Raw genomic sequence first — 15,181 nt, 5'->3', positions numbered from 1 at the left:
CAGTCTGGACAAGGTCACTCCTGCTCTGAGATGATGAAACGTGACAATTGCAATGAGAACGTGTGTGTTTGGACGTACAGATGGAGACGGCTAAGAAAGGATACCACATGGCCTGCAAGGAGGAGAAGCTGGCTGCTACCCGAGAGGCCAACGGCAAGACGGAGGCGTCTGTCACACCGGACCAGCAGAAGAAGCTCCACGAGAAAGTAGACAAATGCAAACAGGATATGCAGAAGGTGAGAAACAGACCAGAAAAGCAAGTGAAGGGCTTATTAGTGTTTTAATTCAAATATTTTGAAGGCAAAACAAGTTAAGAACACATTTGGCACAAGATGGAAGATTATGTTCTACACAAGTACATGCTTAATTCTTCAGTAGATGTCGAGTCTCTATGAAAACAGATCCAGTATCATATTGTCTTTTGTTACTGGTTCATGTTCTGTCTTGCTGCTGGGTTTTTATGGCTTTGGATTAAGATAAATTTTTCTATCAGATTGATATATACAGTGTGAAGGCAAGAATGGGTTTTGTATTATTATATATTTGCTTATAGGGACAGTCACAGTATTTATTTGCACAAAATTGTCACCACAGCAAAATACTTTAAAACCCTCTGACTTAAGCTGCAATCGAAGCCACGTTAAAACGAGATTTACAGAATACGATTGGGTTCAGTTTACTTTCAGTATTTCAAGTTCCAAATAGGAATAAGCTTGTTTTTAAATTGTTAGCTGTGTTTTGGTTTTTCTATCAAAGGCTAAAGAAAAGTATGAGAAGTCTCTGGAGGAGCTGAACAAGTGCACCCCTCAGTACATGGAGTGCATGGAGCAGGTGTTTGACCAGTGCCAGCAGCATGAAGTCAAGAGGCTGACCTTCCTGAAGGAGGCGCTGCTGGACATCAAACGCCACCTTAACCTCACCGAGAACCAAAGGTTTGTGAGTTTTATTAATAAAGACTCATCGAGCCGCTGTTTTCCCATCACTTCTCTGTTTACTCCCACATATGAAGCTGTATACACGGAGAAAACAGACCTCACAGGTTTTTCATCATGTAATTGTATATATGGTGAGATCCAATTTTGTTAATATTCATTAAGAATGTACAGAATATTTCTATGTACCATGTTAACAAGCAACAGGGAAACAAATTCCTCATGAACCACAGTTCTTTATTTTGAATCTCTAATAGATGAGTTTGATTTGTTTTGTCACGTTCAGTTCATTTCTCTTCAAATTGATTAATTTCAACACATTTCATAACCAGCCACACGTTTCTAATGAGCCTTTACACTCACAGCACTTAATTAATGGATGATTCGGTCAATGACGTTTCTGTCAAACTGATTTTTACTCAGAGTGAATGCTTGTCACATTCCAGGCGTTTATTAACCTGTGTGTTACAACAAAGATGGCCCCCCCCGTGACAAAGTGATTATCAGACTATTTGTCCAAAGCTGCCATCTTCTGTTGTCTAGTCGAGCTTCTCAGAGAGTGGAGATACGGGTGCGTTCATCCTGAACAACAAAACAAGTTCAACACATTAGTTTTCTGTAAATGACGTCCCACAACTATGATATCTCATGTGTGGCTGCATATTGAAAATTAAAAGGAGAAGATGAGCACTGAGAAGAAACTGATGTGCTTAGATTCATGAAATAATGTCTGTGTGATGAAAGCCAAGCCACTAGATTCTATCTGATCACGACCACAGTGAAAGATTTCTCTTTAGTTTGAATATGCACACACATATATATCACTTTACTCAGAGTTCGAGGTGTAGGATCTTGTATTTGCTTAAAGGTGCTATATTGTAGAAAGTGAGATGTCCTTGTTTTCTATCATAAAGCACCGAGCCAATATTCAGAAACTGTGTTAAACTGAGTTTCTTACATAACTTTGTGATGTCACAACTATACAGTCAGTCCAGTACCTCAGCTCCAGCAGAAAACTCAGGGAGACACTTCATTTTGGTCACACCCCAGTGTTGGATCTCTCTCTTGAACTTCACTGTAGGGTCTGTTGCCAAATTGGCACCACGGCCCCTCCAGGCCCCTTCTGGCACTTTCATTGTCACCATTTGTTCCACTTCTCTCTCCTTAGCTATGGCACAATATACAGAGAACTGGAGCGCACCATCCTGGGTGCAAACACACAAGAGGACCTGAAGTGGTTCAGCAACAACCACGGCCCTGGGATGCATATGAACTGGCCTGTGTTTGAGGTACAGAATCAAAACATTCCAAAACTCTTTCTTCATTTATTTAAGACTATTACTTATTCTGCTGTCATTCGTTTCCCCTCTCTCTTTTACCAGGAATACAACCCAGACCAGGCCAGTGCTCCTCCTAAGAAGAAGAAACCAGACGGAGCCCCACCCACTCCGAGCACTGACCATGTGGCTCCACCTGGTGATCGTAGCAGGTTAGTTCAAGGAATCGATGCACAGAAACGCCATCAATTTAAACATGAAGTGATATTTTGAATCAAGGCGATAAAGGAACATGTCGTCCTGCAGCTCATTATCATTTATTTAATTGTTATGGACAACAATGAAGGTCTACGGCCAATAAGCTTCATGGCATACTTAGCTATAGATAAATACTAAACAGTAAAATCGGTTGATTCTTGGTTTTGACCTTCTCATGAGATTGAGAACAGTTAGACAAAAAATATGATGTCACGTTAATCCTTAGTCTTATGGGATCGTCTGAAGTTAAACCTAACCCTGCGTTTTCTCCCACCTCCAGTGTGAGCAGCTATGAAAAGAATCAAGCTTACTCGACTGAATGGTCTGACGACGAGCAGCCCGCTGGCTACTCCGGCAATGAAAATGGTGGGAACGGGAATTCGTTCGAAGATGACTCCAGCACTGGCAAAGGCGTCCGTGTACGCGCTCTCTATGATTATGACGGCCAGGAACAGGACGAGCTCACCTTCAAAGCCGGTAATTATCAGCGACCATGTGACACAGGGTCAGTGATTCCTGTCAGACGAAAGCAGGAGAGTCAGGATGAGATGAAAAGCTCCAACTCTGTCCTGGTTTCTATTCTGAAGCTGCCTTCCTCTTCAGACGATAGCAGTGATTAGTTAATAATGGCCACATGGAAAACAAATTACAGGCACTTGCCACCAATTAACACGAACTGGTCTGAAAAAGTGCTTCAGAGCCTCACAGGGTGACGTGACTAACGATTTAAAGACGAGCATTACACCGAAAAACTACTATTGATGAAGCCACAGCTGTGCATCCTGTGTCCACCGGCTGTTTTTAACCCCACAGTGTGAAATAAGGTGTCAGGGATGTGTGGCTGGAGGGAATATTTAAAGACGTTTTCCTGCATGTACATGATGGTTCTTTAAAAAACAACTGTAAGGGCCCTATATAGTTTTCTTGCAAACAAACAAAAGATACTGTATGTTTACACTTTGTGATCCCCTGAGGCCGAAGAGACGTGTGACTGCATTTCTTTACCTAGAAAACTTTGAGATTTGTGTTTTGTTTTGAAAGTTCTGAGCTATCTTCTTAATCTTCCCTGCATTATCCTGTCACCTGACTCTTTAACTGCCACCTGTAAATCAGTGGAATAATCTGCACAATTGTATTTTGTTACCCTTGAGCTTGTGTGTGTCCTGAGGATGCTGACTTTAACACCTGCAAGAACAATTTGAAAACAGTATTTTCCTGCTACAGTTTCCTAACAGCGCGTTAGAGTCTTTAAACAGAATTAAAACCATTTGAAATATAAGAGCAAATGAAAAGTTCAGCTCATTTGCTTTCTTTTCAAGAGTCAGATGAGAATTTTTTTTACACTTAGTTAAATGTGTAGCTTGAGCAAGCAGGTGGTTTTTTAGCTTAGCACAAATTCATCCAAAAGTAACAAGCTCCACCCACCAGCAACATTATCTCTCATTTGTTTAATCAGTGGAAAACAGTGTAAACATGAGAAGCTGTGTTTTGCCAGACTTTTCCTAGGAACATGTTAATGACTCAGTTTGACTCTGTACGTGCTGGTGCAGAGTTTTCTTTTCTTCTTTATGCTAAGAGGAACCAGCTGCTGGAAGTATTTTCATATTTGATGTACAATCACAAATGTCGTGTCAGTCTTTTCCTTCTTTATCTGAGTAGAACATGAAAATTCCAAATAATCAAAAACTATGTTCTTAAGTCACATTATTCTGGGTCTGTACTGTACTATATAATAATAATTTAGAGAGACATGATCTGCAGAAATGTAAAAGTGTTTTTTTAATATATTTTTAAATATCGTCCTTTCCTTCCAGAGTCACACTGAATATCTTACACATGTTAATTAAAGAGTGGCGTCTCCTCCGCAGGTGACGAACTGACCAAGACCGAGGACGAGGACGAGCAGGGCTGGTGTAGAGGTCGTTTGGACAACGGCCGAGAGGGACTGTACCCGGCCAATTACGTCGAGCCAATCTAGTCCCGTGATTGGACAAGGACAAGCCATTGGAGGCAGCTTGAACTGTCCCGTCCGATTGCACCGCACATAGCCAGAGACTTAAGAGCAACACATCCCTTGCCCAACAGATGCGCCAAGCAGTCTTGCCTAAATAAAAACTTAGTAACGTAAAAGACAATATATCAGTATTATATATTTTATCCAGCGTTCGAGGTGGGTGGACTTACACATTTAAAAACAGGAGCAGCAGTTATTCCAGTATATACACACTCAGATATAACATCCACACAGTGCAGGAACACATTGCTTCTCTGTATAGCTGTATGTAACATATGATGCAGCTTATTTAAACTTGCAGTACACTGCAGTCTGTTCTCTCGTGAAAAATGGGAAGATATAATCAGTTAAACCCATTTGACAAAGACGAGCTTCTCTCACCTGCATTGTGTATATACAGTGTGATGCCATTTTTGTGTAGCATTTTTAATGCTGTGTGGTCAGTCGTCATTCTTACATCAGGAATGCTGTGTAGTGTTAAAAGTACCACAGACAGTATCCCGTTTTTCTTTTTTTTTCTTTTCTGTTTTTCTTTGTGATTTGGTCCAACCTCTTTTCCGGTGTGTGCAGTGCTATGTGTTTTTAACTGTTTCTAAGCTTGCATAGCAGCATGTGCTATGCAACCACTTGCATTCCCTGAATCCTGCAGCCTTGTGTGGGCTACAACCTGATGCAACACTTCAACTACAAATGCAGAGAGTCACTTTTTTAGCATCACATGCTTCTGGACATGCACATGCTTCCGTTTTCATGTGAGGAAGCGTGTTGATGAACTGATTCTATGTTTTGTTTTTGACATTGATTTGTTTTTTCTTAGCATCACAAATCATTCAACAATATCATCTTCATGCAATCCATGGAAATGATGCACAGTTTCTGCAGCAGCTCTCATTTTTGGTTCATTCAGGAGTCACTTTAATCATCTTTACTGCTAACAGGAGAGAGGAGTGATACTTTCCCTCTGAGCGAAGCCGGATCACATCTTCTTTAAAGGTGCCACCGTTGTATGAGAGGAGGGTTATGACCAATGCCTGTGCCAGGCACTTTTCTTCTTCGAGAGAGAGGGGCCAATGGAGGCATGTCAATGTGTTACTGTGCTACAGACTGCTGTCTGAAGATTGAAGCCTCTTCAACAGGACATGAATGTACTAGTGTTTGGGCTTGAAAGAGGTCATGTTGTCTAAACATGGCTCTCCACTGTCAGTTAAAGCCCCAACTAGCAAAAAGCACTAGTTATGTGGCCTGTTTCCCTGCTGAGCCAAAGAATGACCCAGTACCATCAACTATCTGTTTTCTCTCCATGCAATAACTTCACATATCACGTAGAAAAACCGCTTCAGTGAGGATCAACTTGTAGCTGCCTCCCAGTCCACCCAAACCTCATTTGTCTGCAAAACACAACGCAACGACACAGTGAAAACGCTCATCACCCGTTCTGCAGTGCACGTAAGACGATGCTTACACAGCACATTACATTCTTAAAATCTTTGCTCCAGAGAAATAAGATTTATCACAGGAATTGGCATTCATCAGATGCTGATTAGTTCATCGTCTTGCTACAAGTTGCACCTAAATCTCTGATTAGACAAGAGAGACACTTTTTTAACTTAGTTGTCCTGGAGTTTTAAAATTTCAGCAGACCAACAGCAGTCAGCAGATGTGTTTAGGATTTGACAGGTTTGGGTCACACACATGAGGAGAAACACATCACCAGCTCACAAGTTGTGTCTTAGAGTAACAGCTGTCCAGCATAGCAAAAAGGACTTCTTACATCAAACTGTCCCACATCCTTGATATGCGCACACACACGCACACACACACACACACACATTCACACAAATACACCTTCATTAAACACACAATTTACACAATACATGCAAGTTCAAAGACATAATCCACCTGACCAGGTTAATATTTTGGGGGAAAACATCTTCATCATCCAGTGTGTATGAGTTGTGTAAATGTAACAGAAAAAATGTTTTAAAAAAAAAAATGCAAGTGATTGACTATTAAGACAAAATGTAGTGTTATACATGTAAATGTGTTTCATTTAAATAACAGCAATGGAAAACATATTAAGTAATAGGAACCATATCGTATGAATTTCATTGCAATGGAATTGTCAGTGTATCATAAAAGCGTGACGTTATCCCACGCTGTCAGATTTGTATATGATGATGTAATTTAAAGATTATATTCTATTGTAACTGTACAACTGTGTTGAGTTGAAAATGAGACCTAACCATGTTGAGGCAGTAAAAAGGTGTACATGTAAATGCTTTTTTATGTTGATGATCTCTTCCTTATGCACACAGGGGACAGCAGCTCACGTTGTGGAAACCCTATATTAGCGGTCTAGAAGATGTATGTTCATAGTTAGTGATGTACTTTTATCTCCTAACTGGTGTAGTGCCTGTTCATCTTGATGTAACAAGAAGTTCATTTAAATATGCATAAAAATGATTATGATCACAGATAATATTGATGATAGTGATGAAAAACCCAAATCGAATTTGTTGTGGTGGTGTCAATATTGCGATATTGGTTTGAAAGGGAAACAAGTTTGTTGAAAAAGTTAGTGTCCGTGTGTTTTTTGTTATGGACTGCACGTGTGAGCTTCAGTGTTTTATCAGGCTATTTATCGTTTCTTCTTTCAAAAGGACAACACCAGGTTATAATGTATTTCTTTATTATAGAGCTTGAACATAAAGTCTAAGGAGGAAATGCATAGGAATATTAATCACTGCAGGTTTGATAAAATATCCACGTATTTCATTGCTGTGTAATAATTACTGGACTAATTGGAAAAGTCTGTTAAAAAAACAAAGAGATTTTAAATGAAAAGTTTGACATTTTGAGAATTACACTAACTCCATAAAAAGTTTAATTAGAAGATAAAAATTGTCAGAATGAATAAATAAATATGTAACTGGAGCCAGCAGCCAGTTAGCTTAGCTTGGCACGAGCAACGGACATGCGGAAACACAATCCTCTTATTACACAAAGAGCATAGAGTATAACATATAAATACAAGTATGCTCACGGACGCTTTGTGTAGGAGGGTATGTTTTAATCCATGTTTGTTTGTCTGTTAGCAGGATCACAAAAAACTACTGGGCGGATTACCACAAAACGGAAGGTTGCTGTATGGTTCAAGGAAGAACCCATTCAATTTTGCTGCAGATCTGGAACAGGGTGGATTTTTTTGCAACATTTTCTGTAATTTCTCAGAAAATAATTCACAGATCTTAATGCAAAAGAAAATCAGACATGTTTTGGGTACTAATATTGTGCAGTTTGTTGCAGATCTAGTACATTTCTATGTGGTATAAAAAGGGGAGTGTTGGGCCTTGGTGGAGTTATGTGCTCCACTCAGGGCCATTCTAGTTACCTTTGGATAGATCTGGCTGTAGATTGGCTTCCAGAATCGATGTTAAGTTAACTGCTCCCTCCAGTATTTAGAGCGCAAACATGTGCGCTGTCTTTTCATCTGACTCTCTGCAGGAAAGAGAAAAAGCTCTTTTCCACTGTCAGGTGAAAAATGGTCATTTGAGAAACCGGACATTGCACCAAAGAGACACAAGTGCTGAAGACTATAAAGAGACAAACAAAAGTAAATCCACTTCTTTTAAGAACTGTAAAGTAGAGTGAAACTATCATAGGCAGGAGTGCGTGTTTCTGTAGGCAGTCTTTACAAGTGACACGAAACATCAAATTCAAACAGCGTCAGAGTTCATGTTATTCGACTGTATGTCCAGCATATCTTTGGATGGCCATGAGCTCAGTCTGAGCGGCTGATCCTCGTCCATCATACAGGGTTGACGAACTGGTAGACCAGTCTGCGGGATACGTCGGGCTTCCGGATGATTCCCTTCTTATAGTACTGGCGTATGGAGCGACTCAGTTTGTCATAGTTCATAGCCGGACGGTTTTTCCTGATGCCCCACAGCCTGGCCACGTGAGCCGAGTCCTCGATTTTAAATATTCCTGTGGACAGAGGAAAGAAAATTCATTTTGTTTAGATTTTGAAATGCATGAGAGAGAACCCTTTATATAATACTTTATATATAGTTGAGGGGTATTCAGTGGCAACATGCAACTTTACGACTAGAGGTAACTAAATTCTACACACTGAATCTTTAAAACTACAACTCCTAATCACTAAATCATATTATCGTACACCATGTTTTCAGCCTAAATGTCTGATGGGACCATGGCTCTAGAGGTGGAGAACAAACACTTCGGCTAAAAACGTAAATGTTTGAAGTAGAATGTGAATGTCTGGACTTACGGACACTTGGATGACATCACAGAAGCAGTATGGAGGTATTTTATGTTTCTTTTTACGTTTGAATATCACCATTTACTTAAATTGCATTGGATTTAGCTGCAACACTGTTTACCCCTGAGACTCCAAGAGTGTTTTGTCAACTCAAACACTTCCTACACCCCTCCATAGGCATAGTGGTGAGTAGAAAATGAGTGAATTCTCATTGTTGGGTGAACTATCCCTTTAAATGCATTTGACTAACTTCGGATACTATGTCAACATTAGGCAAATATCGGATCTGGAACTGTTACCTTTCTCTTTGTTGATCCAGCGGATGCAGCGGCTGTAGTTATGTGGTTTGAGGAGCAGCTCTTGGAGGAACTGCCACAAGTGGATGGGCTGACTGGGGTAGTTACACATCACCTCTGACCAGGAACCCTCGTCCGCTACTGACATTCAGAAACCACATGACGCATTAATACCTGAACGATGTTTTGTCACATATCACTGCAGCTTCTTGAATCTGCACCCAAAACTCACCAGACTTGCTCTCTTCTGGTGGGCAGCGCTCCTTCATTGCAGCCGCTAAGGAAACAAACAAAAATAATAGCAAAATTCAGTAGCGGATTAGCAAACAAGCTGCTAACATTACAGTAGAGTTCATGCATTTCCATTTTCCAGTGTCCCTCTCACCAGATCTCCAGATGTCCAGATGGGCGTACAGCACGTCTCCAAACTGCAGAGAGCGTTGTCTGAAGTCTGCTTCGGTCATGGAGCACAGATCCCTCCCGGTCAGCTCCTGAAACATGGTGCTGACCTGCTGCAGCCTGTACAGGTGCTCTGTCCAGAGCAGCCACTTCTGAACATGCATGCAGCTCCAGTCCAACGGGTCTGTAGAGGACAACACAAAGAGACGATTTGTTTTAGGTCACACAACTCCCCACATGTTCAGCTTGGATACCCGATGCTGAAAACAAGTCAGAGTTGGAAATATGTTGGAATTTAACAGCCAGCTAAAGTCTAGCTAACTTAAACATGGCTGCATTATGAATGTGTCAGCCTATATGCTACATGTATCGTGCTTTAAGTAAAGAAAAAACGCTGCAACAAAAGCAAATAATCAGGCGTACAGTGTGTGATGTTCAGGCTCTTGATGACTACTCTGCTCATGAGAAGTGAAGATGATCCTGTGTCAACATGTGAGTTTGCACAATGTGGGCAGTGCCTCAGTTCAGTGTCACTGTCAGAGCAAAGAAACAAATGGAGGCTTCAAAAAGTAGAATTATTTTGATTAAATCTTCTGCAAACAACCTGCTGTGTTGTGTTTTAACTGCAGGGTTGTGTTTTAACTGGAGTGTTGTGTTTTAACTGGAGTGTTGCGTTAAACTGGAGTTTTGTGTTTTAACTGGAGTGTTGTGTTTTTACTGGAGTGTTGTGTTTTAACTGGAGTGTTGTGTTTTTACTGGAGTGTTGTGTTTTAACTGGAATGTTGTGTTTTAACTGCTGTGTTGAGTTCTACCTGCTGTGTCCAGTTTTACCTGGTGCGATGTTGAGCAGCTTGCAGGCCGTGTCGACATCTTTCAGCACCTCTCCCACCACCATGGTTTGGACTTGCTCCAGGCAGCGCTCCTCCACCTGACCTTCCGCTTCAGGGGAGGAAGCGTGGGCCTGGCCGGGGGCAGGTGGGCTTTGCTCCAGAGTCCTGCAGGAGGGAGCGGCAGGAGTGGAGGCCTCTGTCATCCCCAGCACCCAGGGGTTCTCCTCTATGACTAATCGGTCGTAGCAGGGGAGGTACACCCCAGGCCAGCTGAGCTCAGGAAGCCCCAGCAAACTGCGGGGCGGTTTGATGTCCTCGGCCTCGTCCAGCCAGGCCACCCTGGGGTTAGTGTGGGGGTGAGTGATGTAGACAGGCGAGCGTGTGCTGCAGCCCGTGTGCTCACAACCTGGACTCCCCATGCTCAGGCTCCTTGAACAAGAAAGCAGCGGTTTTCAGACATGTTGGTCATTGGTGTCAGATATTTTCCCCGTTGAACAGTAACATTCTCTTGTGAGACAGAGTGGCACTGATGTGGTTCTGACACATATCCAAACAGGAGTAATCCTAAAGTAAACCTGACATTTGTTCTGTAATATTTACTTAGCTGGAACTTACTTTGAAACAAGGGATCGCTTATCCCAGCTAAGCAAACTGGAATCTTTGTGACAGTTAAATCCACTGAGGCCATTGTTTGTCCCTCCAAGTGTTTTAACACACCACTAGTCTGTTTTAAAGGTACAGTGTGTAGAATTTTGTGATATCTAGAGTTGAAATTGCATGTTGTAGCTGAACAACCCTCACCTCACCCTCTCCTTACAAACATGTAAAAGAACCTGTGGCAGCTTTCAGCTGTCATAAAACTCAAAAGGTGTTTAGTTTGTCTGGACTAATGTAAAAACATGGCAGCCTCCGTAGAGAGGGGCCCCTCCATGTAAATATAAAGTATTTGAATATAAGGGGCCTTTTCTGGGGTAAAGAAAACTACAATTCATATAATTTAGATGAAACAAACTCGTGAAAACATCATGAGGATTATTCTACATTAAATATTTTACAATAGTTCCCTTTCACCTAAATCTGGACACACTGGACGTTTAATTCCAGATGCTCTCATGAATCTATATGTTCAAACTTTCAGGTCAAATGAGTTCAGCAGGGACCAAATTCTGACCCTTTCTTCCATTATCGTTCAACGTGACTCATTGATATCAATCTGCTCCACCCCCAGTTCATAAATACAGATAAAGAAGAAGATCAAACTCTTGAATTGTGTTTGTTAGTTATTACATTAAAATCTTATTTGGCTGCTTTTACGTTGTAACAGCCATTCCTTTAAAAAAAGAAAATATCATCAGGTCGTCAGGATGGATCTCAAGTTAAACACAAAGGGGAGCGTGATAAGGCTTACAGGGTGGGACACATCGAACTTGATAAGTAGCTGGAATGTGCATTGTACAGTGAGTAAGAGAACAGATCAGCAGTCTTGGAGTGGTACGACATGCAACTATAATTTTATGCATCTGCAACAAAACTAAATACAACATGTTTGAGTTTCTACTAGGAGAAATCTTTCAAAAACAAACATACAAAAAACATTTAAATATGTTTCTTTTAAAGCTGAGTGTACATTTTTGCTAATGTTTGCTTGTATTTGATGTGAAGCATGTCAGTGTCACACGAAGGTACATTACATTATTATTTACAGCTTATCTCTCGGTAAACACTGAGAGACAGTGGAGTTTTCTTTAGAACAAAATATAAATATATATATATATTGTTTAAAAGTCTATTGACACCAGCATTTATATTGTACGTTATTTAATGCCAAAAGAAGACACTGTTGTAATTATGCTGTGATGTCACGACACACGTCCACCTCTCTAGTTTTTTCTCGCCTGCAGGCATTAGCTGTTAAGATGTTAAGCTCTGACAGAAACTTGCTCGTCCAGGTTACGTTTTTTTTTCTAAAACGAACGCCTGATCTGCGTGTGTGTGTGTGTGTGCACTGCTCAAATGAAAGCATTATTCTCATGAAATCAAGCCTTTTATTTGTAGGCTTTTGCTGCAGTGTTTAAAACCTTGTTAGATTGCAGTCAGTCTGATATGAGAGGCATTCGGTCGATATGAAAAGTTTGTTCACTGCTCCTTGTGTTTCACTCGGTCCACAGTTCTTTGGACAAAATAATTAAGTTCAATTAAATTGTATTTTTGTAATGCTGATATACATTATCTCAAGGTTCTTTACACAGTGAGGTCGAGACCTTTTAAAAATGTAGAACCGTGGCTTAATATCACACCTCTATCTATACATGTGGGGCTATGTGAATGAGCCTGTGCGAGTGCATGTGTGTGTTTGTTTCAGTTCGGAGTGGATTGTTAAAGAGAGAGAGAGAAAATCCAGAATCCTAAATAATCACCCATGTTCATCTATCGTCAGTTGTAGTTGAAATACTTAGTTATACTAATAAATAGCACAATTATTTTTGGATCACACATAGGGGTTGTTTGCTGTATAATAATAAACACAGTGCAATACAGTAACAATAATAATGAGAGAAAAGTTGTTGAGTATAAGTACATGTAATTAAAAGTGTACTTATTTACAATTTTGAGGAAAGTATTTTCATTTTATGCAACTGAATATTTGAATAAAAAACTAATAATGTAAATGATAAAAAAAAAACTCTTCGTCTAAAGTCCAAAATATTTAAAGCCACAACATAAAACTGCAGATTAAGTTTTTTTTATCAAGTCTGTGAAAGCACAACTTTTATTTGTTGTGATGTTTTTCCAAATCTGTCTTTTTCACAACAGGAAACGCTGTCGTGTCACTAACAAGATAATGTCACTATAAAGGAACTTTATGATATTTATTACAGTGAATAGAAATGATCTTACATCACAGTATTTATACCTGATGCTAATTGGTTTTTCCCAGATCCATTTGCACAAACTGTTTATAAACCATGACATGATCAGCTCTCAGAAACAAGTTGTTGCATCATTAGAGAATCAGCAAAGTGTTGAGAAAGCTAAAAGCAAATTTCCATGTTATGTAAATCCTCTCAAACTACCTCACTAATCAGTCACCCCGGGTGTTTTGGAGACTTCCTCTATAAGATATGGACGGTGACACTTTCGTGACATGTCATCAACTGACTTGAGTCAGACTGGGTCATGATTTATGATGAACAATGCTGCTAATAGATGCACTGTATGAATGTGTGTGTGAATGGCAAACTGTACTGTAAAGTGCTTTGAGTGGTCATCAAGACTAGAAAAACGCTTATTTAAATACAAACCATTTCTACTTTTGCTCTGTTAGATAAACTGCATCCATCTTCTACTACTGGTAACAGAAGAGGAGGCAGTTTTGACAGGTGGCTTCCATCATATAAGTAAAAGTAGATATTTGGAGCAGTATTGGCCTCATCATGAAAGTCTTACCTTGTTAGAGTTTGAATAAAGTTGCTTCAGGGAACTGAGGCTTCTTCTCCCTTCTGCCTGAAGTGTGAACTGAATCTCCAGGTCCTCAGGAGACTGGGACTCTCGTCCTCAGGTGAGGATGCACCGTACGTTTCTTCTCCCACCAGCACCTCAGAGCTGGATCGCTTCAGTTCTCTCCAGCCACTGAGACACCTCGTTTGACTCGCAGCAGTAGCACTTACTTTGGACACAGAGCCTTTGTGACATATCACTTCTGAAAGAAAGGGTGTGTCTCAATGAGGGAGTTTGCTGTAAGTGCTTATTTAATAATGACTTGGGGCAGTTTTCACTTGTTCCTTAAGTAAACAAACTTGGTGAGTCTTGACAGACTGGGCCTGAACAGCCTGGGGGAGAAGCTGTGAGGGCACCTATAGTGTTTGGTGTCATTTTCAAGAGAGGCAGTTTCTAAGGAGCTTATTCCATTTTATGGGGGAATTTAAATATACTCTGTAGTGAACTCTTATTTTATCTAATCTGATCTGCTGGAAATTGAGTCAGAGTTCACCATGAGGTGGGGAATAATTCATGCAATTTGTATTTAACATAAAAACAACTGGGAAACTCTGCAGAAAATGTTTCATCAAACTTTATCAGGCAGGTTTTTATACGTCACTGAGGATTAGCTCAGCATTTGCATATTATAGATTTTCAATTCCCTTGAAGACAGAGGAAGATTAAAGTGAACTTTCATGGTGTAGAAATGTTCTGAAACTTCTTGACATATCATCCACATCTGGCTCTTTTGTAGATTACCTCTGTGGGACAGAGGCGATTATATGGACAGTGACAAATGGCCTTTGTCAGGATGGTGAGGTTAGTGTGTATTTTGTGGGCTTTGACTTTCTCTGGCTGAGGATACATGGGATCTGGAGCATGTATCATAACATCGGTGAGATATCAATAAACCTTCTCAAGAGATGGTTGTTTCAAAGGTGGAAAACGATTTGCAAAAAAGTTGAATAACTGGTCCACAGAGAGAGTACGAGAGATAGAGAGAGGGAACGAGAAAGTGCGAGTGAGTAAATGTTTGCTTAAACTAAACAGTAATGTTTATGTGATTGTGTGGAAATATTCCAAAGAGCTGCAGCTGGAGTATCCACCCACATAAATCATCTTTCAAGGGCTTTCCTGAATATTGTAGAATGGCAATTTAAAAAAGCTGCTCTGTGAGTTTTTAGCCTTGATTGAGAAAGTTAAAAATGAGCTAAGGGTCACACTTCTGCCTGAACCACAACAAGTGTTTAGTCGGTTGGATAATTGCAGTGAGTCTTTCATAAGATAATCTCGCTCATACTGTGCTGCCTTCGTCTTTCTTTTGCACGGACACATTTACATGTAAAATTCAGCCAGAGCAAGTGAATAAAAGTGCTGCCGCCTCAGGCAGATCTGCAGGAGGCTGCTGCTGCT

The 15,181-nt window shown here is 40.5% G+C and overlaps 2 protein-coding genes across 4 annotated transcripts in view; one reads left to right on the top strand and one right to left on the bottom strand.

Annotated features, from left to right (window-relative positions):
* pacsin1a (protein kinase C and casein kinase substrate in neurons 1a) overlaps positions 1-7,055 on the top strand; it is a 28,407-nt gene extending 21,352 nt beyond the window's left edge. For both annotated transcript variants that reach the window (XM_020096393.2, XM_020096395.2), the window contains 6 exons: positions 81-236; positions 757-932; positions 2,101-2,221; positions 2,315-2,421; positions 2,748-2,944; positions 4,336-7,055. In XM_020096393.2, coding sequence (XP_019951952.1) covers positions 81-236; positions 757-932; positions 2,101-2,221; positions 2,315-2,421; positions 2,748-2,944; positions 4,336-4,445 — 867 coding nt within the window. In that variant the 3' untranslated portion in view covers positions 4,446-7,055. The remainder of the gene's footprint in view (positions 1-80; positions 237-756; positions 933-2,100; positions 2,222-2,314; positions 2,422-2,747; positions 2,945-4,335) is intronic.
* A 175-nt stretch (positions 7,056-7,230) lies between these two features.
* LOC109635292 (SAM pointed domain-containing Ets transcription factor-like) lies at positions 7,231-14,015 on the bottom strand. 2 transcript variants are annotated; one of them, XM_069526922.1, is made up of 6 exons: positions 13,736-14,015; positions 10,290-10,717; positions 9,445-9,642; positions 9,292-9,336; positions 9,063-9,197; positions 7,231-8,468 (listed from the first exon to the last, which is right to left on the bottom strand). In XM_069526922.1, the coding sequence occupies exons 2-6, from the start codon at positions 10,705-10,707 to the stop codon at positions 8,290-8,292; spliced, it is 975 nt and encodes a 324-aa protein (XP_069383023.1). In that variant the 5' UTR covers positions 10,708-10,717; positions 13,736-14,015; the 3' UTR covers positions 7,231-8,289. The 2 variants fall into 2 exon arrangements, with proteins under 2 accessions (XP_069383023.1, XP_019951956.1); XM_020096397.2 differs by having other exon boundaries at positions 9,063-9,200; positions 13,736-14,013.
* Positions 14,016-15,181: the final 1,166 nt, after the last annotated feature.

The sequence above is a fragment of the Paralichthys olivaceus genome, chromosome 6, assembly GCF_024713975.1.
Source record: "Paralichthys olivaceus isolate ysfri-2021 chromosome 6, ASM2471397v2, whole genome shotgun sequence".
Classification (NCBI taxonomy): domain Eukaryota; kingdom Metazoa; phylum Chordata; class Actinopteri; order Pleuronectiformes; family Paralichthyidae; genus Paralichthys; species Paralichthys olivaceus.
This window is presented reverse-complemented; position numbering and strand designations above follow the sequence as displayed.